The 21437-nt window shown below is 54.3% G+C and overlaps 3 protein-coding genes across 8 annotated transcripts in view; all 3 read right to left on the bottom strand.

The window, feature by feature from the left end:
* Positions 1 to 728: 728 nt before the first annotated feature.
* Positions 729 to 2342, bottom strand: LOC128083493 (uroplakin-3b-like protein 1). Of its 2 annotated transcripts, none has more exons than XM_052688807.1 (6): positions 2236 to 2342; positions 1753 to 1896; positions 1451 to 1682; positions 1182 to 1266; positions 988 to 1106; positions 729 to 912 (listed from the first exon to the last, which is right to left on the bottom strand). In XM_052688807.1, exons 1-6 carry the CDS (start codon positions 2288 to 2290, stop codon positions 813 to 815), a joined length of 735 nt encoding a protein of 244 aa, XP_052544767.1. In that variant the 5' UTR covers positions 2291 to 2342; the 3' UTR covers positions 729 to 812. The 2 variants fall into 2 exon arrangements, with proteins under 2 accessions (XP_052544767.1, XP_052544768.1); XM_052688808.1 differs by having other exon boundaries at positions 988 to 1111; positions 1190 to 1266.
* Positions 2343 to 2832: 490 nt separating this feature from the next.
* Positions 2833 to 4087, bottom strand: LOC128083724 (uroplakin-3b-like). Its single transcript, XM_052689261.1, has 6 exons — positions 4030 to 4087; positions 3773 to 3922; positions 3491 to 3701; positions 3349 to 3425; positions 3131 to 3251; positions 2833 to 2986 (listed from the first exon to the last, which is right to left on the bottom strand). The coding sequence occupies exons 1-6, from the start codon at positions 4085 to 4087 to the stop codon at positions 2833 to 2835; spliced, it is 771 nt and encodes a 256-aa protein (XP_052545221.1).
* A 1162-nt stretch (positions 4088 to 5249) lies between these two features.
* DTX2 (deltex E3 ubiquitin ligase 2) overlaps positions 5250 to 21437 on the bottom strand; it is a 27316-nt gene continuing 11128 nt past the window's right edge. For 2 of the 5 annotated variants that reach the window (XM_052688782.1, XM_052688783.1), the window contains exons 4-11: positions 19211 to 19269; positions 14397 to 14528; positions 9414 to 9458; positions 8370 to 8440; positions 8123 to 8281; positions 7870 to 8031; positions 7348 to 7437; positions 5250 to 7144 (exon numbers count right to left, since the gene is read on the bottom strand). In XM_052688782.1, the coding sequence (XP_052544742.1) occupies positions 6920 to 7144; positions 7348 to 7437; positions 7870 to 8031; positions 8123 to 8281; positions 8370 to 8440; positions 9414 to 9458; positions 14397 to 14528; positions 19211 to 19269 (943 nt within the window). In that variant the 3' untranslated portion in view covers positions 5250 to 6919. The remainder of the gene's footprint in view (positions 7145 to 7347; positions 7438 to 7869; positions 8032 to 8122; positions 8282 to 8369; positions 8441 to 9413; positions 9459 to 14396; positions 14529 to 19210; positions 19270 to 21437) is intronic. The other 3 variants (XM_052688784.1, XM_052688785.1, XM_052688786.1) reach the window with 3 other exon arrangements.

Here is a 21437-nt window from a genome sequence, read left to right as displayed (position 1 = left end):
GCGGGACGTGCTGCACCCACAGCTCGGCACCGTGCCTGCGCAGTGCCTGCTCACACGCTAAGTGCTCCAATGCCCCAAAATCCCATGTACCCCTGGCGCACTCCCAGACCACCCTGTGCCATCCTAGCCCCTGCACTCAGCCCAGGGACACCACGGGGTCACCATGGGGACACCATGGAGGCACCATAGGGACATCAGAAGGACACCCTGGGGACACCACAAGGGCACCGTGGGGACACTATAGGGAGGGACATCATGGGGACAATGTGCAAACACTGTGAGGACACCATGGGGACACAATAGGGACACCATGTGGCACCAGGCAGACACCATGAGCACACCTTGGGGACACCCCGGGGCACCCTGAGGGACACCATGGGGTCTTGGCAGGGGCATCACAGAGACACCGTGGAGACACCACAGGGACACTGTGGAAGCTCCATGGGGACACTACAGGGACAACATGGGGACACGGTGCCCTACAGCTGGGGGCGGTTGGCAGGCTGATAGTGAGGCAGTCATTATCATTGTTCTGGAAATCACAGGATTTTCTGCTTCCTACAGCCAAATATTTGCTCAGGAGCACTGCAGGTGTTCCCTTCCCAGGTGCAGGTGGGGGGAGCCCGGCAGAAGCACCCCGGTCATCTCCAGCCCCTACGTGATGCACAGAACAGCACTGTGAGCTGAGCCCTCCCCCAGTACAGCCCACAGACAGAGGCAGACGCACGGCACACATGAATCTGTTTATGTCCCAGTCCATCTCCGGGGGCAGGCAATGATGATATGGTGACACGGTGACATGTTGTCCTCCCTCAGAGCCGTGCGGCCGGCTGGTCGTACACATGGTGGGTGTTGTAGCGTTGGATGGACGCCGAGTCCGGCCTGAAGCTGCCCACGCCGCACGCCTCGGAGCTGGGGGAGGACACGGCATGGGGACACGGCGCGCTGCTGCACCCGTCGCCATCCCTTGTGCCCTATGGGACTCACCTGCACAGCATGGTCAGGAAGGCGGCCAGCAGGACGGCCAGCAGCACCGACAGGATGGCAGCGATGGCGATCATGGCACCGCTGCGGCCACCGCCCATCCCAGGGCTGCTCGGGATCTGCTGGGCTGTTGGAGAGCAAAACAGGGCTGTGCCTCACCTGCCCCACTGTCCCACCCCATTGCGTGCCACCCTCACCCTGGTACCTGTCTTCAGTGTGATGGGCTCCGACCACTGCGTGGTGGCTATGGGCTCAGAGCCATTCCGCACAAGGAACTTCACCCTGCAGAGGAGATCAAGAATCTCTAGGGCTGGAAGAGTTCTATCAGATCCCCGAGTCCAACCCCAACCTCAGTGCCACATCCCTGCAGCTCTTAACACCTCCAGAGACATTGAGCCCCCCTCCCTGGCAGCCATGACACTGCATCACTGCCATTTCTGAGAAGAAATTGTTCCTAACAACCCACCAATAGGGCCCAGGGCTGGGCAGGGGCCCATTGCAGTTGGGTACGGAGGCGTCGTGAGCACAGCTGGTCTCGCTGCCCACACGCAGCACGGTGAGCTCCCCATTGGGCTCAAGGCAGCGGTAGTGATACTGCATGGTACCCAGCGTCAGGTAGGCTGAGGTGTTGGCAGGGAAGCGCTGGAAGCTCCACTCGGGCATCTCCGGCTCTGCACTGTCACTGAAGTTACTCTTGCCTGCGGGGATGGGGATGGCAGTGAAGGGGAGCACTCCAGTAGAGCCCCATCCCTCCGTCACCCCACTCACCTGCACTGGTAGCCACCACCAGCCAGATTTCGGACGTGTTGTACTCATCAAAGACGCAGCGGGGCTGCTCCAGCACAAAGGTGCTGCCCGTCACACGGCCCCCCAGGTCGGCACGAGCCAGGAGGGGTTGGTAGGACAAATTGACTGCAGCAGAGCAATGAGAGCAGGGCCGGGTGGCTGTGGGATCTGGGCACGGGGAGGAGGGCAGCTCCGCACAGCCACCACCCGTTTTGGACTCAGAAGCTGCAAATATTGTGAAAAGGGGCAGCAGTGCCACCACCAGGGAGACCCCAGGGGACCCTGTGCTGCGCTGCAGGCTGAGCTGGGTGACACCAAGGAGGGTCCCAGTCTGCGGTGTCACCCACAACACCCATCCTCCAGAACGGATCCCCTCTGCATGCACAGGAAACACCTCCAGCCAGCAGAACCCCCCCCCCCAACCCCATTATTTGGGGCCATGAGCCCCCCGTGGTGCACACTCACCCAGGCCGTGGGCTGTGGCCAGCAGCAGGAGCAGCAGGAGCAGCAGCGGGCGCATGGTGCTGGTGCCGAGCTCGGAGTGCGGGCGCAGGGCGGGGGCCAAACGCCTTGTCCCCCCCGCAGGACCCGCCTGCGGCCTCCAACCACCCACATTCCTGTGCGGCCGCAGCCCCGCGGCAAACAGGTCGGGCTCGTTTCCCTGCAGAGCATTACGCTACGGCTGGGTGCCTGCTGGGTGGTGTGCTGAGCACTGTCACGCTCGTGGCACGGGTGGGTCCCAAAGTGCCATTCCCAGAAGGGGACCCTTGGGATGGGTGAACCCACGTCCTGGTGTCCCCGTCCCATGGTGAACAAAGCATCCAGCATTGTATGAGCCGTGTGCCCTGAGATCGTAGAACAACCGCAGGGCCGTGGTTTGAGTTAAACTGGCCACACTGCCCACAATGCACGTGAGCTCCATCAGCACCCAGAGTCCCTCCGGACTGACTCTGGGGGTCTGTGGGGACGGCACACCCAGCACATCCAGGCCCTGTGCTGGTGGTTGGGACACCAAACAACAGAAGAAGACAACAAAAGAAGCAATACAGGATAGAAATGATTTTACTTGGTGGGCCATGGGCCATGGGGCCGCGGCGTGCAGCCACAAATGCAGGCAGGGGGCAGCGTGTGGGGCAGGGCTGGAGGGACATGGTGGGTCCTGTAGGGCAGGTGGGCGCCCAGGTCCCGGTGGCACAGGGGGACACAAACCTGGGTGCTGTAGGAAGAGATGGGTGAGGCATCAAGCAGGGTCCATGCAGCTCAAACACCGCAGAAACCACCCCATCCCATTGCCAAAATACAGCAACCCTCCCGATTTATGAAAAAAAAAAGTCTTAAAATCCCCGTGCCCCACTCGTACCCCACAGCTCCCAGCATGGCCACAGCCAGCGCGGCACCCAGGCTGGCCAGGATGGCGGCGATGATGACCGCAGTGCTGCTGCGACGTGCTGGTGTGGGGTCAATGGTGCTCAGGCTGCGAGCTGGAAAGGCATGGGGTGAGGGGTGGCACCCGGGGTTAGGGTGGCACAGGGACATTGGGGAGCTCTTCTCCCCTTTGGTTTTGGGGTGGTGGGGTACCTCTCCGCAGGAGGATGGGGTCGGACCACTTCGTCTCCGCTTTGGGGCCGCTGCAGCCCATCAGCAGGAACTTCACCCTGCAGGATGGGCACCTCTGGCACCGGTATGGGGGACAGTGCCATGTCCCATCCCACAACCTCACCTGTAGGGCCCCGGGGAGGGCAGTGGCCCATTGCATGGTGCCCCACCATGGCACGCCGTGTCCCCGCCGACCCGCAGCACAGCTGCACCGGGAGCTGAGCATCCATAGGCGGCCGCTGCCATCTCCAGTGTCATGTAGGCACGGGCGCTGGGCAGCCCCTCATATGGGGGCACCTCAGCTCTGGATGTGGGGTTTTTGAAGGCGGTGGAGGCTGCGCGGCACAGATGGGTGAGCAGTCGGGGGTGAACACTCCCAATGCCCCCCACTGCAACACGTGCTCACCATCAGCGAAAGCCACTGCCAGCCAGACGGCATCGGAGGCATTGGCAAGGGGGTCAAAGATGCAGCGGGGTCTCTCCAGCACAAAGGTGGTGGCCGTCACCTTCCCTGGCATGGCATCAGGGGCCAAGCGGGGCACGTAAAGCAACAGGGCTGGGATCACAGCAGTGAGTGGGAGGCCCCCCAGCCACACACAGCCCCTTAAACCCCTCCCCAGCACCGCTACCCACAGGAAGCCCCTCACAGCCCCCCAGATTCACCCAGGCCAGCAGCTGCGTCCATCCCAGCCAGCGCCAGCAGCACCCTCAGCAGCTCCATGGCAGTGTCCGTTCTGCACCGACCCGCTCCGTCCCACTGCTGAGGGGCCGAGCTGCCCCCGTGCCCCCACCAAGCACGGCCCTCCCAGCCCCACATTCCTGCACTGGCTCCACCAGCACAGCAGGACCCTGCGGGCAGAGAGGGACAGGGCTCCTCCCAGGTCACCGCAAGTCCCAAAAACAGCCCTGAGCTTTTTGACCCCAGTCACAGGACACCAAGGATGCAGCCACTGCTGTATGATGCAAAAGGGGAAACTGAGGCACAGAGGTGATACTGGAGCTGCATTTGAAGGACCCATTGGCAGGACTGGGAAGCCTTGTTAGGGCTGTGGGGGAAATAGGGTGAGTGCCCTTCCACCCCATTCACTGCAGTACTGCCTGAAAGCCAGAAGTGCCCCATGACCCCCTGGCACACAGAGCCAGATTGTGGGTGCAGCCAGCATTGCCCTGAAGGCAGGGAAGTGCCTGGAGCCATCACACCCCAAACTCACCCAAAACCAAAGTGCTGAAGAGTGACTGGTCCCACCCAGTACATAGGGTGGGGTGGCAGCCAAGCTGCCATCTCCCAATTCTTGCCCCTTGTGGGTTTCGGGGCTAGGCTTCCTTCTCCTTTCTTCACCCAGTAAGAATTTCCTCACCACCCCCCCCCCACTTTCCCTCCCCCCCAACCCTTGACATGGGGATGCAGATAATGCTGCCCCCGGGCAGGAGCTGTGCCAAGGCTCAGGGCCACCCCAGCAGCAGGGCTGAGTGCTCTCTGCACTGTTTGCCAAGGGCTGGGGCTGCCACTCCTCTACACGAGAGGATTTCTGACTTCTCCTTCAGATTAAGTGGAAATGGGGCATCCAGAGATTACAGCCCTGCTGGGGAGGGGAAAACCTGGCTGCAGCCAGCCTCCCTGCACTGGGACTACAAGGCGTTCTGTGCGAGCTTCCTGCTGATAGTGAAATGGGAGGAGCTGCTCATTGCAGAGACCTGGACAGACCGGAGAGCTGGGTACATCTGTGAACAGCTGTTTTCAAAGGTGAAGGACATGAGGAGCAGTACTTCATCAAAACTCTCTGACAAATGCCTTGAGAGCCCGATGAGAATTGCAACCACTTCCCCTGAACCACACATCAATGCACGAGTTTCGTGGAAACAAGGGCAGTCAGCCTGCTAACTTTATGGTTTTGTCGCTGGTTTTTTACATTTTAATTAATATATATATATATATACAAAAATAAGTTTTGTTACTTACATACGTTAACTCAATCATATATTTTGTATGAGGCCCAGAGGAATTTTTCTTCACTCAACACAGCCCAGGCAAGCCAACAGGTTGGACATCCATGGATTACACAGACCAGCTGGGGAGGGGAAAAACCAGGCACAGCTGCAGTCAGTTTCCCTGTGCTGGGAGGGAGGAGCTGGAGAAACCCAGGCACAGCAGCAGCTGCTGTTGGAGATGCTCCAGAGCCGTGCCTTCAGTGCTCAGTGGGTGACACCATGTGAGTCAGGCTGACAACGCAGCACCCAGCCCCACACAGCCGCCAGGTGGGGAGGCTGCAGCTGCCTGACGAACAGGAGCGCTCACTCGAGGGCTGGCTCCAACTACCTGCAGCAGGAAATCCTTGCTTCGTGTTGAGAATTTTCACTTCAGCCCTCTGCTTTGCTCCCTGGGACATCAGCAGGGGATAGAAAGCAGAGCTGTAAACTAGAAACCTCCCTTTGGCAAACAGAGCAGAACAACATCATCTTTCCACAAAGCCCTGCAAACCACAGCCAGCTCAAAAGAGCATCCTGCTTTGGCAGCATCCCCAAACAAAGCCAGCAATCATTCTCTCCAAAAAGCCTGTGTGTAGCAGAGGGTGGTAACTGATGCTCAGAGGGCTAAGCAAAGGGTGCAAGGACAAAAAGGACACTGGGTACAAGCCCCCAGCCCTTAATGTCTCCAAAAATCCTTCCATCTTCGTATGGGCATGACAGAGGGAGGCTGCATAGAGAGGAGCATCACAGCAGCAAGAGGGATGAGGGAAGCAGAGGGCCTGTCACCACCCGGTGGCACCAGCACTCCCTGCAGCACCACCCCATGCCAACAGCACAGAGCTGCATCAGGCACAAAACCCCAGCAGCTGTCCACAGGGACAAGCACAGCTCCACAACTGCTGCTGCTGCTGCCAGGAGGGGGGGAGGTAGGGGTGAAACAGCAAGCCAAGCTCCCGGGCTCAGCACATGGCATCCTGCCCCTGCAGAGAGCCGGGGTCCTCCAGCAGAGCTGAGCTTCCCCTCCCTTCTCCTGGCTGGATCAAGTGACCCCAGCTCCACAGAGCAGACCGGTCCCTCAGAGGGGGAATCCTGAGCCACCACACAGGATGAAGGCAAAGCAGCAGCTCTCCATGGAAATGAAGTGTTTATTACAACCAAGAGATACAGGTATCTGCTACAGGGGCAGGAGGCTTTGCTCAGAAGAACTGCAATGAGAAGGAGGGAGACCCTCCTCTTTCCAAAGTGCTCTTACGGAAGAGAGATGCTCCTGTCACCCCAGACAGCACCGGGACTGGGGTCCTGCCTTCACAAGGGGCCCTGTCACCTCGCCACCACTCTCCCAGCTGCAGACACCAACCCTACCTGGACATACAGTCACGTTTTCTACAAAAATAGCTTCCCTCCAGGAAAAAAAAAAAAAAAGACTGTACAGAGTACACAGCACTCCCACATGACAGAATTATTGCTTAGGGTGACAGATGGTTAGACACAGGAACTTAAGGCAACACGATTAAGTGCACTGGGTGGGCCCCTGGGCAGGGGGCCACAGAGATGTGCACAGCCCAGCTGAGCCCCTCAACACCACTCATTTTCTGAGGCAGTCCTCGGTGACGCCCTGGGCAGCCAGCTCTGCCAGCACATTGTCCAGGTAGTTGGGGTCAGGGTAGCCGTGGCCACTCAGGTTTGTGTCCATCTCTGTTTTGTGGTGGATCTCATTCCATACCACCGTGTTGCTCTCACCAGTGGTGCTGGAGGTGCCCACTGTGAAAATCAAGCGCCTGTTCCAGGCCACTTTCAGGAGCTCCAGGACCTGGGTGGGGAAAGATAGGAAGGAAGAAAGTCAGAACTGTCCTTCAGCAGCTAAAGCCATGAAAGCTGCCTGCCAGAAGCTTAACAGCCTAAATCCCTGCTGTAGCAGGAAACCAAGGAAACAAGATCCCTTCCAACCACTGGTGTATCCCCCTGCCACTTATCTGGTGCCCCAGTAGGAAAACCCATCACACAACACCTTACCTTTCTGCCTTTCTCATTGTCTGGTAGGTAGCAATAGCGAGGAAATCCCCTTGCTGTGTAAGGCATCCCTGGGTTGGGGTGCTCAGGGCCCTGCAACAGAGAAGACATATTTGGCACTTTCATCCTCAGAGAGCAGCAAAATTGGGGTAAGCACGAGGATCTGGCAGTCCTATATCAAGGCAGCTCTCCACGTGAAAGCAGCAGAGCACTGCTAATTGTAGGAGGTATCTGACAGGTTCCTATGGGACGTGCTACATCATGGGTCCTCCAGGAGGCACCTCAGCTGGGATACAGGTAAAGCCAGCTCTTCAGATTAAGTGAGTTCTGGTGGCAGAAAATCCCATACCACAGCTTTTCCACATGGCCTGAGGAAACCCTCAGAAGAATGGCATCTTTGGCAGCTGCTCAGCAATGGGCTGCCTGCAGGCAGCACGTTGGTGCCCTGTGCTTTTGTGGGAGGGAGGGGCCCTCACAGCTTCAGCCAGCAGGCTGCAGCTGTTGCCAGGAGCAAGCTATGCTCACCTGAATGCCTCTGCTGATGTGGTACACAATCTGGATTGTCCCACAGTCCCTGTGGCCAGGGAGGGATTGAGGGAAAGTGGAGACCTCCATTTTGCCTTTGGGTTGAGTGCCAGTTTTCTCTCCATAGATGGTCTTACAGGAGGGGCACTGCAAGCTGCCATCCTGTGGGGAGAGAAGCAGGTGTCAGAGCTGTGCAGTGCATCGCCCAGACACAAGGCACACGGGACCTGGTGGGGATGGACTGGCTCAGTACCTTGTTTCCATTGGAGTACATGGCCAGCACACAGAGCATGTGGAAGGAGTGCTGGCAGTTCGTCAGGCGACCGACCATCTCTGCCTTGATTGTTCTGCATTCACAAGCGTCGCTGTAACCTGAAGGAGAGGCCAGCTTCTCCATGCAGATGATACAGTCCTGGAGAACAAGACAGCAAGGAGAAGGCCACCATGCAGCACCTTATGGAGCAGCTGGACAGCTCGTGTACATCCCCACAACTCCTCACCTCATCTGCAGGAGTGCCCTTCACCTCCACCAGGTACTTCTTCACCACTGCTTCTGGGTCAGTTGGTGCTGCTGCACAAGAGAGGAGAAAGACATCAGATATACCATGAGGTATACAGGCACTGCAAGGTGACAGTAACTGGCCAGCATGCCAACGAGAAAGGTATGGGTTAGAAAGGACAGAAAAGGCTGCTCCAGCCAATCCACAGAAGCCCTCCAAAAGTTCCCCCTGCCAGGAACAGCTGGAGCTGGGACTGAGTGCTGCAGATGGGAGAATCCACAAGCACAAACCTCTGTGTGCTCACAGGTTTCCCATTAAGAGGATGGGAAATGCCATGTAGCAGTGGATGCTTGCACCCTGTGCAGCACACTTTGGGGAACCACCTGCAGCTGCTGTGCTCTGGGTGCCCTTCTGTATCCCAAGTAATGTCAGACAGCCCCAGCTGAACTCCAACTCAACTCAAGGACATAGCAGACTCAGTGGGAAAGAATTCTGTCACAAGCTATTAGAGGAGAAAAGGCATTCCCACACCACTCAGCTGACAAGGAACCTTCCCATACCAGGAGTAAGACACTGCCAAACCCTGCAGCTGGCCACTTCAGGAGAAACCCAGCCATATACTGAGCAGCAGACCTTATCTTGAGTACAGCAGAATTAGCCTTGCATCCTTAACACACAACAGTGTCTTTTCTCTTGAGCTTTTACACACTCAAATCTAGTAGAACACAACACAAGTCAAAAGATACACAGAAGAGTTTTATAACAGGTGCCCTATTTGCAGTACAAGACATTGACATTTCCCTGAGCATAACCCCCTTCTGCCAAGGGAGGAGTTTGCTTACCAAAGCACGGCAAGCACATGCCCCCCCTCCCCTCTGAAGTGTTACAGGATTAAGCACCAGACATCACACAAGACCCTGGTCTGGTCTGGGCCAACAGCATCAGCCATCACTCAGCTCCCAGCCAATCCCTTGCTGGGAACTGCACTGCCTGGCCAGGCCTGGATCCAGCCAGTGAGCACTGCACCCAGCTGGAGCTCCTTACCCATCATCAGGCCCATCGCAGAGGCAGCCAGGCTCCTCCACCAGCCTGCAAGAGGAAACATTTGTACAAATGATGCTTGTACTAAGCATTTGTACAACGGCTGCAGCCAGCAGGAGGCCAAGTGAGACCTGTTACTTGGCACAGGGGGCTCCTCACCCTTCCTGCTCTGCTCCAAGCCTGCTTCTGGGAAGATGAAGGATGAGATGCACCAGTGAGGGCTGCTCTCCTCTGCCCTGGGGCAGACAAATTCTGACAGGGGTTGGACAGCCACAAGCACCAGTGCTGTTACCCTGGGCCTTGCAAGAAAGCTGTACTCCAACACTCCCTCAATGAACAGTGGGTTCTGTTTTCCAGATAACCACTTCTCATGGTAGAGCCAAACACGTGAAGCAAACAGGAAGGACTGCTCACCTGCCAAAGCCAGCATGAAACTGGCAGAGATCTGTGAGTTGGCACAGACCTGGATCAGGCAGGAGACTGATTCCTCTGAATGCCATGGCAGAGAAGGGCAAGATGCAGACAGGAAGAATGCACCTCTTCACTGCAGAGCTAGATCCAGGGCAATGCAAGAGATGAGGCAATGAGCAAACGTGGGTGGAAAGTCATTTCACTAGGGAAGATGGATGAACTGGGTGCTAGGCTCTCTGAGACGAAGGCACAGCCATTAAGACAAGTTATTTTAAGATGGGGATTCCTGGCCATTCTGAAACACTTGGCATCTGGCAGCGTGAGCAGCAGGAAGGTACGACTGAGCACAAAAAGCACAACAAGTCTGTGGTGTGAGAGGATGCTCCTCTGAGCCAGGCAGGAGATGCGTGATGGCTCAGGCAGAGTAGGGCTGAGAGTTTACTGCCCTGGAGCCCCTCAGCCAGGAAGGTGCTAACATGACACACTGAGCATTAAGTCAAACACAGGAACTTGGAAACAGCAGTTTTCCACTTCAGGAGCATGCCAAAATTCCTTGGAAAAGCATTTCCAATGGCAGCCACAAGAAGAGCAGGAAACAAACAGGAGCCTGAGAAAGCCTCCACCTTCCAGCACTCAGGATAAGAGCTCAGCAAAGCCAGAAGCTGCCTCAAGGCTTCATCCTGACCTCATGGGGAACACTGTTGTGTTGTCCACTGTGCTGGGACCCTGCTCACATGCAGTGGATCAAGATAAAATGCCAGCCAGAAATAGTGGCACAGGGATGCCGTCTGCCTGAACTGCCTCTGCTCATCCTCAGCTCAGCCCACCACCTCCTGTGGCCAAAGCTGCCCCAGCAGGGTGCTCTGTGATGTCCCTGCTCCAGCTGGCAAACACAGCGTGGCACTGCTCACGTGTGGCAGCTGGATGCAGGCTCTGGTTGGTAACTGCAAGAGATGGTCACAGAACAGCAGGAGGCTTCAGCTTCTGCTCTGCAAGTTTTGGAGAGCACATGCACACAGAGCAGGCTGCTACCCACCGTGAGTCCATCCTCTTCCTGAAGTACTGATCACAGTGACTGTGTTTGCATTCCTGAGGGTCCCACGCTGCCCACAAGACTGATCACAAGTCCTCCTCTATCTTAGCTGGTTTTCAGGGGTCTCTTCAAGGTGACCTACCTTCTGATTTCCTCTAGCTACAGGCTGGAGAGAGCAACGCCAAGAAGATGCATGGACAAGGTGGTACAGACAACAAGGGAAACAAGCAGAGCACGTGTCTAACCAGCAGCAGTGCCTGCCCAGCACCTGGTCCCACACCTCAGCTCACCTGCATGACAGATTTAGCAGCTATTCACCTTGCCACGTCCCAGAGCAGAGCAGCAGCCTGCCCAACCAGTAGCTGTGGCACGAGCCACATTTCCGCACCGGAATCACTCACGTACTGCACCATTTGCTCTGTGGAAGCATGTGCTTCCAAGCTTTTGTTCTAGCCATCCCCTGGGATCAAAGCCTGCTTAGGCTCCATGGTTTTCAAGATTAATAGAGGACTGGTCAATTCTGCTATTGCATTTTCAATGCTTATTGAAATTTTACCACCAGCTGGTCTAATGCTGTGCTACTGATCTATCCAGGATGTGAAGGAATGTTTACCATCCTTTCATTTACCAAAAGGAATAATGACTTTCCTAAATGCTTCCCCTTCCTCCCCGTAGATAATAAGCCACCTGCTGAAGCAGGGCTTTCCAAAGGCAACATTTCACAGATGTGTTTTGAATCCTCACTCAGCAACCGCTTGCAGCAGTGACACCTCCCTCCTGTCCCCAGGAGAGCCATGCAGTGAGCAGCACACAGGTTCAGACAGGCTGTTTCCAGCAAATGCCCTGCACAGTCACCCAACACCCGTGGCTGGGAGCTGCAGGCAGCTGGCAGCACAGTGCCTGCCCAGCAGTGGGCTTCCCCCAGACATGCAGCACAGTGTTGGCCTGTGCCAGAGACATCACTGCCAAATAGCAACACCATTAACAAGTCCTGACTAATTAGTGCCTTTGTTGAGCATAACCCAGCTTCCCAGAAAGTTGGATGCAGTTCTGTCTACACCACCTTACCCAGATCAGTGTGCAGGTACAGGTTCAATGTTAAGGCATTTTTCAAAGCACCCCAGCAGGGTTGTGAGGCCAAAGCACAGAGCCCTTTAGGGCACTCTCTTGTAGCAGAGCTAACTTGGAGATTCGGGACAGTGCCACAGCAAAGGGTAAATGCTGTAGTGCCAGCAGGGTAAATGCTGCCATGTTTCTGCTGCACCCAAGAGGAAGGACTGGAGCTTGCAGGAGGCAGCAAGAAGGACTCAGCAGGAGCACACTGCACCCACCACCATCTGTTTTCGTACCAGTTGCTGGCACTCACACTGATGTGCCTGCACCTGGATGCACAGCTCCTGCTGGAGCTCTTAGGGACAGAAAAATCTGAAGAGGTGTGGAGACGCAGAAATTCAGGGCACAAAATGGACCTGTGTCTGCCTATTATAGCTTCAGGGTTTATAAGAAAGAGAACCAGAACAGTCTGACAAACTCAAGCTCATTACTGTCACTACAGGACAGCACTCCTTGGCCATCAGGAGTGCTGCACAGGTACAGCTTGCTCCTGGGGGCACCAAGACCCTCCTCGTGCAGCAGTCACGTGCTCGGCACTCCGCAGGTACAGCCTCCCTGCCCCCAGCAAAGGACATCCTCTTGCTAGCTTACTACATCTTGTTTTGGAACAGAGAGGGGCACCCCCTTCCCCTGGATGAGCACTGGAAGCAGCAGAGCTGGCAAAGCATCTCCTCTGCAGCACATCCTGAGCAAAATGGTTGGACTGAATCCTGCTATGCCAGACGGAAGGAGCCGTACTGTGCTCATGTCACAGACACAGCTCCTTCTGCTCACATCCCCTCTCTGCCCCTCAGGCTGGAGGTTCCCTGGTCCCACCAGGTGGCATTGCTGAGCCACAGCAGGCAGCTGGCAGTCACAGTTCTCCAGAGCAGCACCGGGCACAGCTCCCACAGCTACCCTGTGCCATACCCACAGTGCAAGACCCAAGGCAAGCAGGAGCCTGGCTGCCTGAAGGCAGCACTCAGCAGCCCCTGCCCAACTGTCAGTCAGGGTGGGAAGAAACAGCCCCAGCAGGCAACATGCGAGTGCTGCTGGGTGCTGCACCTACACTGATGGAGAAAGGCGCGCTGCTGCAGCGGCAGGGCAGCGGTGGGACGTCTCACAGCACTGCAGCCACCCCTCCGAGAGGGAACGTGGGAAGACCAGCAATGCTGCCACACATCACTGCAGCGTACAACAGCTCTGCAGCACTAACCATCATCAGCCCACTGCTGCACAGCACCTGGGGTGCAGCACAGGGCAAGGGCTCAGGAATGCTGCACCAGTCCCTCCAGCTCTGCCTCTGCTCAGTTCTCCTCCAGCTCTCATGTTCACATCCCCTGCTCTTCGCCACTTTTCCCCCTGCTTTCTCCTCCCCCTCCCACACATCCTACTCCACATGTAGCGTCTCTCATCACTACCATTTCCATCTCCTTCCCCCAGTTCTGTACATAACGCAGTTCTGCAAGGCATCTCCTTCCACATTAAATGTCTGTTTAGTGTCCCCCTTCGGAGGGGGCTTGCCTGCATCTCCTGCTGAGCTCTCTCACTGCACGTGCTGGCTCTCAGAACCAAACACCAGCAAGCTCCAACACAGCCAGGTGCCTCCCTTCCACTGCCACGAGGTTCTTCCTGCTCCTGAATGCAGACACGTCCATGCTGGGCACCCATGTCAGGCAGAGCTGTGGAGCCTGCAGCTCCCTCTGCTTATCTGCAGTGAGAAGCTGGCTGCCCACCCCAGGACATGATGATCCTCATGGGTCTCTTTCAAATTAGGAAATTTTATGACACTCACTCCAGCAGTTCCATGGAAATCACACACCATGGGAACCACACTCCACAGCAGATACCTACAGCTGTAGGGTGCAGGATGCCAGCAGCACTGCAGGGCAGGAGCCAAGCCCTGGGGGCTCATCTCAGCAGGGAGTGACCCAGCCCTACTTGCCACCACACAGCCACCAGAGAGGGTTCTACTACCTTCCATCTCAGACAGGAGCGGAGAAAAACCCATCCCAGTTTGGCCCTGAATGCCCTACATGACTCAGAAACCCGCTTGGCTGCAGGATCCTCCTCACCTTATGACTCAGCCATGGGCACAGCTCACAAGGAGACCTTCCCTGAGACAGCACCTGGAAAAGTGCCAGACCCCAAGGGTTCAGGGAACCTGCAGAAATCAGTCATGCACAGAGAACAACTGCGCTGCTCCAGATCTCATGACTGATGGAAACAAGCAGTGCTTCCATTGAGCGGGGTTTGCCTTCTCACCTTGTTGTGCAGCCTGTCAGAGCCCACACACACCGCTTCATCCTTGGCAGGATGAGCATCACGAGCCAAACCAAGAGAGCCAACAGGGTTCAGGGGAGAGACAAGAGGAAAAGAGGGAGGTAGAACAAGTGCAGAGAGATAAAGAGGAGGAGATGGAAGCAGATATCAGTTTGAGCAGGAACTACCTTTCTTGGACACTTTCCTCCCCTCCTTAACTGAGCTGTGTTTTTTAGTGGCTTTATGGGTGCTGGCAGCTTGCGGCACACAGGTGAGGTGCACGGGGAGTCCAGCAGCTGACATCAGAATAGCCGTCATGCCTACAGCAGGTACGAGATCCACATGCAGGAGGGAAACAACGGGGAGACACATTCATTAAAAAAAAAAAAAACCTTCACACTTTCAAAGAAAATTAAAAAAAAAATAGAACAAAACCAAACCCAGGCCCTTGATTCATTGAACATAAAACACCTGGCAGGAAGCAGGATTGGAGTCAGCACAAAGACAGGATCCAGAGGCCTTCAGAAGGAAGAACCTGGGCAGCAAACAAAAGTAGGGAGATGGGGGCATTCTCCAGGCTGGGGTTGAACAGGACCTTCCTCTCTGCTGTGGCTTTAGGGCTCTCAGGCATTCTGAGCCTGCTTAATGCAAAGCCCTGGAGGCAACGCTGACCCTGGGGGGCCTGGTGTTGCCTGAGCAGCTTGGGCTGAGCACAGACAGAGCTGCCCTGTTCAAACACTCTGAGCCTGAGACTGCTCACCCTCCCTGCCCCAGCCAGCACCAGGACTGCTGCGTTCACTGCACACAGATTATTAAGGCAGTGACTCATTCACAAGGAGAGCCAACCCCTGAAGATAAGAGCAGCACGCACAGAGCCACAGGACTGACCCTACTGATGGAGTATGACGTTTGCCTGGGAAATTCAAGCCTGTTGAAGGCAGAACATTCCTAAAGTGACACACTGCTTTAAAACTCACATTCCATACACCTGCATGGCGTTCTCAAGAAGAGAATTCCCCCTGCCACAGTCAAAAGCCATTGATGGCTGCAGACACAGCAGACAACCCAAAGCCAGCACTTCCCCAGAAGCTGTCTGTGCTGAACCACATCCTAATGCGAAGGAAATGCTTGCCAGCATCCCCAGGTCTGTGCAGAGCTCATGGCCAAAGCTGAAGTTACCAAGGCTTTTGTTTTTCAAGCCCATATTCAACTGAGTTGGGAAGACAGAAAAGCAAATGCATCACTCAGGACAAAATAAGGTACCAGCCCACACAGCACTGAAAATGGAGTTACAATGGAAACAAGCACAAGCAGTAAGGCTACTTCCTGCCTGCAGCACAACAGAAATCCCCTGCACAAAGCCCATGTAAATGCCCCACAAGCAGAACCAGTCCCCATGCAGCCCCAGCCATGTTCTGTACCAGCTTCACATAAGGTCCAAGTGCAGTACACATTCCACACGCTGTTAAGTCTTCCACGATGCAAGAGTTAGATGCTTTTACTAAACAGCACATAAGGACCAAAGACTTTTAGACAGAAAGCATTTCACAAGACGGGATACGAGACACAGCCATTTGCACAGGACTGCCCAAGGAAGGGCCAGGCTGCCCCATGCACTATATATCCCCCAGCACACAGGTAATCCCAAGCCAGAAACCCTGTTAGGCGCTGCCTTTGCTGAGCCAGCTTTACATAACCCCCCTCCCACACCCAGGAGCTGCAGGGACAGAGAGGATCTTTACAGCACAGTGGCACCAAGTCAGTGACCTCACCCCACTGCCAGCATCGGGCTGTTCTCAGCATGAGCATCAAGGGAGCAGCATAAACACTGACTGAACATCACATCCACAGATGCCACGGCTTCCTGCAAGTCACAGAATGCTGCGTGCTCCCAGCCCCACGCTACACCAGCAGTCCTGCAGCCTCTGGGATGCTTTGAAAACAGCTCAAGCACTCCCCTAACAAAAGCTACTTGCTTTTGGAGGCAATGAGCAAAGCTGAGTAGCTGAAGCCCAGCAGCTGCAGAGCTGCCACCTGCCCGCAGGTAGGTATTGGGTCTCTGAGGCTGTGAATCTCAAACTGCCTGACCCCACCAGAGCCATGAAATGCCATTTCCCAGCCTAATGCAAAGGAGGGAAGTGGTTAGGCTGTCTCAAATGCTCATTTCTCAGCGTTGTGATTACACTGATTGCAGAGGCTGACATTTGGTGAGAAGTCCAAAGACCAGCAGGGATTGTCACCACCCACACACATCTGACTGATATGCAAATGCAAAATTAATGCTCCGTTGAGGAGATCAATGCCAGTTTGCTAACTAACATGCAGAATCTGCTGCAAAAGAAAAAAGAGAACAAGATGAAAGCAGAGGCTGGGAAACTGACTTCAGACTCCATGTCAGAAAGTGAAGAACAAGACACAGAATCCCACCTAAGCTCGGTTACCCACTAACATGGCCATTCCAGCACCTTGAACAACTTACCCAAAGTTGCCTACCAGCATTGTGAATCATTGCAAAGCAACTAAGTACTTATTCCAGGAACTCATTTCACCAGTTGCAAAGGCAACAGCAGGTCCACATGCACAGAGCACAGGCTAAGCATGGGACAAGGGGAGCTGCCCCCAGTTCAGTGCTCTCCCCATAGACAACCTTGAATTGGCAAGAAAAGATTGTTTTCCATTTCTACCTTCTGCTGCCCTCACAGAGACGCGCGATGAATCCTCTCTTCCTACAGATGCAAACCAAGAGAGCATTCAGAATGGGTTTGCTCCTGTGCTGTGTTGTTCTTTTGGCTTATCTCAAACACCAGAACGGTTCCTCCTTCGGAGTGCTGATACAAGGCTGGAAGTCTCAGCATCCAACAATCCTCCCACAAGAGCAACCAGCAAGTGATCCCAGCCTCATGTGGAAACGTGTACATGCCAAGTGTGTGTATGTGCAAGAAGCACACACTCCCTCCCCTCTTTTCTCTTGCTCAAAGCATCTACGTGGCCACAAGCACTATGTTACAACTCCAAGGGGTAAAGCTATTTTTGCTGACAACATCCACCAGCTCTTCTCAGCCTCCCATGTAAATAAGGCACTTTTGTAATACCTTGTGCAGAATATTAGCATGGGGAAAACACCCTTACGTAACGCACAGAGCACCAACCAGCTGCTTACTCACTCCCAACCCAGCACACCCAACCAGTCACAGCTCAAACACTGTGCTTGAACAGTTTGCTGAGACTGATATTTAGGCATTTCTCTGTACTAACCAAATACCAAGAGTGGAAAGATAGATTAAATGACAGATTTTCCATACCTCAAAATATTAAAGTAGCAGAAAGTAAGAAAAAACAGAACAGGGTCTCAAAGTCAGCTTCATGATTCCTGGAGCTGTGGAGCTGCAGTGTTATGAATTCCTCACTAAGATCCCAGGCATTCATCACACCACCAAAGCCCACCTTCTCACTAACAGCAGCAGGATCCCCCATTAGCTGCTGATTCAGAACTTCAGATTTCTCCCCTCCCTGCCCCCTCAGAGCATCCCAGGTCTGATCACAGCCATGGGCTGCAGAGACAGAGGACCCAAAGGAGATGCTTGCCCTTGGCTGCTTCTGCAGTGACCACTCAGCCCAGCCTACACCACCCTGCAGCCACTCAGACCTCCTAATCACGGCCTCCCAGGGATCTGGAGACCTTTCAAATTAACAGGGGACAACTTGCATATGTAGAACAAGGTCACAGTTAACACTATTAACAGCCTGGATTCAGCAGGGTTTGTCAGCCCTTTGCTGCATTTACCCTTATGTGATTAAGTAACTAATTACAGTCAGTGCTAATAGCCAGGGGATGAAACTCAAAGCTCTCGCAGTGAGCCCCGCTCACAGGTCATCCTCCCAGACAGAGTGGGAGCTCTGCTCTACACCTCATTTCTACAAAGCCTGATCTGTTAACAGGGAGCTGGAGGGGCTACATGCTTCAGCAGCCCTGCATTCAACTTTATGTGGTGCCCTTTGGCTCTGGACATCTACAAGGCACAATCCTTGCCATAGCATTAAAACTGGATGACCAGAAACATCAGTGCTAGGGGATCACCAGGGCAAAACCTGCACTCCCAGCACGCACTGTCACAGCTGCAGCCAACCAAGGCAGAACACCACCATCAAGTTCTAGCACTCAGATTTCAAGCACTTGCTGAAAGCTATAGAGCTGCCATTTTCAAGGCAACGCCATTTCATGTTTCACAGGCAAATCTACTCTGAAAAGCAGCTTTGAAAACTGGCACTTTCCTCCTTCTCAGATGCACTTCTTGGGTATATTTAGGATCAGATTCACAGGTTTCAACGATAACTAGCCAGCCTGCATTGTGTTGCCACAGGAGACAGCAACTGATTTAACTTCTGTTTCTTCCTTTCCTTATGGAAATGCATTACAACCCTTTTTAAGCAAAGGGCCTGAGCTTTTGTAATAAAACCACAGAAAATAATTTCATACAGAAGTCTGCACTACAGCCTTCCTCCTCGAAGGAAGGAACAAGGAGAAAAAAAACAAGCAGCAGCTGCCAGCAGCACACAGCCTGGCCCAGGTTCCCATAGCTGGAAAATTAGCACCCAACCTCTAAATACACCCACTCGTCCTGATAGCTCATAGCCTGCCTCTAAACTACAATTCAGAAGCAGAGCTCATCTCTCCCACCCCAAGACTGACTGCACACCAGCTAGCATCCTGCTCTTACATTAGCAAAGCACTGATCCATACTAACCAACATCAAACCCTCACCTCAGCTAGAGGGGAACAAAGCCTTACAACAAGCTCTACTGAGAGAAAGCAACTGCTAAGGTCCAACCTGTTCTCTCTCAAGTCTGTTCTTTCTGCTGTTTGGGTTTTTGGACTAGAACTTTTTCACTACTAAACACAAACCAGTTTCCTTAAGGGCTAAAAGGAAAAGTAGGTGCCAGAGGAAGCAGTCGCTCACATAACCTTAAGAACAAAGCAGATAAAGCAAAACAAGATTGTTACCTGCCAAGGCTTGGTTCAGCTTGCTGGGCTTGGACATCTTGACAGGAAGATTTAGAGCACTATAGAGAACAAGAAAGAGAAAAATGTAACAGTGCAAATCAACAGGTGAGTGAGAGCCAACTGAGCTACAGCAGCACACAGCCTAGATATTTAACAGGCTTTAATTACTCAGGTGAGGCTCACCTGGGACCCCCCCACCCACCAATCCCACTGGCCCAGCAGCCATACTTAGGGAGCCCACCCCTTTATAAAGCAGGGTTCTGACAGCTGCTGTCCTTGAGGGTACTATGAAATACGTGAACAAGAGAAGAAATACTGAAAGAGGCTGAGAAGAGTTTAGCACCTGGTTTAGAGGTTAACAGACAGTGGACACTTTTAGATTCCTAGCTTGCTTTGGTAGCATTTCTCAGTGCTGGCAATGGCACCTTAAGCAGTTTAGGAAATGTGGGTAGTTGTTCAGCAGGAGATGGAAAGGAAAGCAGCAGCATAGAAGCTGAAGGGATTGCTAGGAGCAAGCTCGACCCCAGCTTGAAGCCCACCATGCTGGCACAGAAAGTCACCTGTGGGTTTTGCCTTAGGTGGCACACGGGCACAACAGCTGACGGGCAGCAGCTGCAGTCACTACACAAGGCATTTAGATGACCACCTCCCCAAACCAGCCTCAGTTGCACCTGGCCACTACTTTAGGAAGGCTGTTATCAAGTTCCCAAAGCCACCTTTTGTCTCTGAGAACCTAGTTCTCTCCAGCTGGGATGCAAAACCTGCTGCTGTATTCAACACAGCATCACAGGCAGCAGTCCCTCTCTGCAGCCCTGCTAAGATCCAGCAGTGACACATCCCTACCTTGCTGTTTCCCTGCCTGCTGTGTTTGCAGCAGGTTCCTGTGTGCTCCGATGCCCTGAGGGAACCCTGGGTCTCAGCGTAGTGTTGGCAGTTTCCAGACCTTTAAAAGGTCCTCCACACTCCAGAAGTTCCCTTCCTTTCCTGTGTTTTCCCCTCCGTTGCCCCTAATGTTGCAACATTTTCAAGTGACGCAACCAATAGTTCTCACCACAGCCCAGTTCAAACTTCTCTGACCACAGTGGAAATCCTCCTTTCAACTTCAAAGGGCTCCTAGTCAGTTACTGTGACCCTCTTCATGACTTCTTTCTTCCCCAGTTTTGCTCCTTCATCACAGTTCCTTCTCGCTTATTTTTCTCTCTCAGTGCTCCCCCATCTTCTCCCAGCAGAAAGCAGCCCATGACACTGCTGTCAGTGACAGCACTGGTCTGTGACAACAGGCAGCTTTGTGCCCAAAGTGCTGCAGCAACCTGGCTGCTTCCATCTCCCCTTCCCCATGGAAAGGAAAAACACAGCAGAGCTGAGGATTCAAGGAAAGGAAAGCCAGAGCTGATCTGGGAGGGGGATGACGAGCACTTTGGGAAGATGGCAGAAGGATTCTTTCCTTTCTTTCCTGTGTCGCAAGGTCCTGTCAAACCCTGGATCCAGAGCTTTTGTGAAGTGAGAAGAACCCTCAAGACAAACAGTAAAGGCCAAGTGTGTTAGCTCCGACTGCAGGCAGGCTTTAAGCCAACTATACTGATGACACAGGAACTACGTTTTTATTTCACACGGACTACAAACACGCAGACTCGGCCTCCAGCAGGACGTGCCAACCTATCCATGTGCACACAGGGGCAGGGCTGCCACGTGCAGAAACCTGCAGAAACCCCAGACACGAGGCTGATGAAACCAAGGGAAATTCACACCGTGCCGCCTCTGCCACCACGCTGCCTGGGCAGATCCGAAGCCGCAGTGCGTAGGAGGAAGCGCTGCCATGCTAAAAAAGGTGCACAGACGCAACTCTGAGCTTACGTTGGGCCTGAGGTGGTTTTTTTTTGGAGGAGGAGGAAGGGGGTAATGAAGAAGGATATTGCTATGGCTGTGTAACACACATTGTGCCTTGCCTCTGAGTGGGTGCGCCTGTTCCCACACCTCTGCTGCCCAGAGATTCCCAGCTGTTGCCTGCGTCTCTGAGCCAAAGCTCAGGCTGTGCCTGCAGCAGCTGAAAGTCAGCGCCTGAAATCTCTAAATGCTCCCTGCTTGCACCTCCTGAGCGCATGGGAAGATCTGGGGCTGCAGCACAGGATGCTTCCCAGCATGGCTTCACCCAGGGATGGAAAACTGCTGGAGGCAGTGCTGCCTTCTGTTCTCCACACAGCCCTTGCCACAGCACACTCCATCTGCG

This window comes from Tympanuchus pallidicinctus, unplaced genomic scaffold (assembly GCF_026119805.1).
Source record: "Tympanuchus pallidicinctus isolate F22 unplaced genomic scaffold, pur_lepc_1.0 scaffold24, whole genome shotgun sequence".
Taxonomy (NCBI): domain Eukaryota; kingdom Metazoa; phylum Chordata; class Aves; order Galliformes; family Phasianidae; genus Tympanuchus; species Tympanuchus pallidicinctus.
The sequence above is the reverse complement of the archived record's forward strand: the minus strand, read 5'-3'. Positions and strand labels throughout refer to the sequence as shown.

What these genes read in the sequence shown, in the direction of transcription:
- LOC128083493 (XM_052688807.1), bottom strand. Translation starts at nt 2,290, where the DNA reads ATGCGCCCGCTGCTGCTCCTGCTGCTCCTGCTGCTGGCCACAGCCCAC. An exon ending in GGCCACAGCCCACGGCCTGG is followed by an intron (nt 1,897 to 2,235) that starts GTGAGTGTGCAC and finishes GCTCTGCTGCAG; the next exon opens with TCAATTTGTCCTACCAACCC. An exon ending in CCCAGCCCTGGGCCCTATTG is followed by an intron (nt 1,267 to 1,450) that starts GTGGGTTGTTAG and finishes TCTCCTCTGCAG; the next exon opens with GGTGAAGTTCCTTGTGCGGA.
- LOC128083724 (XM_052689261.1), bottom strand. Translation starts at nt 4,087, where the DNA reads ATGGAGCTGCTGAGGGTGCTGCTGGCGCTGGCTGGGATGGACGCAGCT. An exon ending in CCCTCCCCGGGGCCCTACAG is followed by an intron (nt 3,426 to 3,490) that starts GTGAGGTTGTGG and finishes CCCATCCTGCAG; the next exon opens with GGTGAAGTTCCTGCTGATGG. An exon ending in GCCATGCTGGGAGCTGTGGG is followed by an intron (nt 2,987 to 3,130) that starts GTACGAGTGGGG and finishes CTCTTCCTACAG; the next exon opens with CACCCAGGTTTGTGTCCCCC.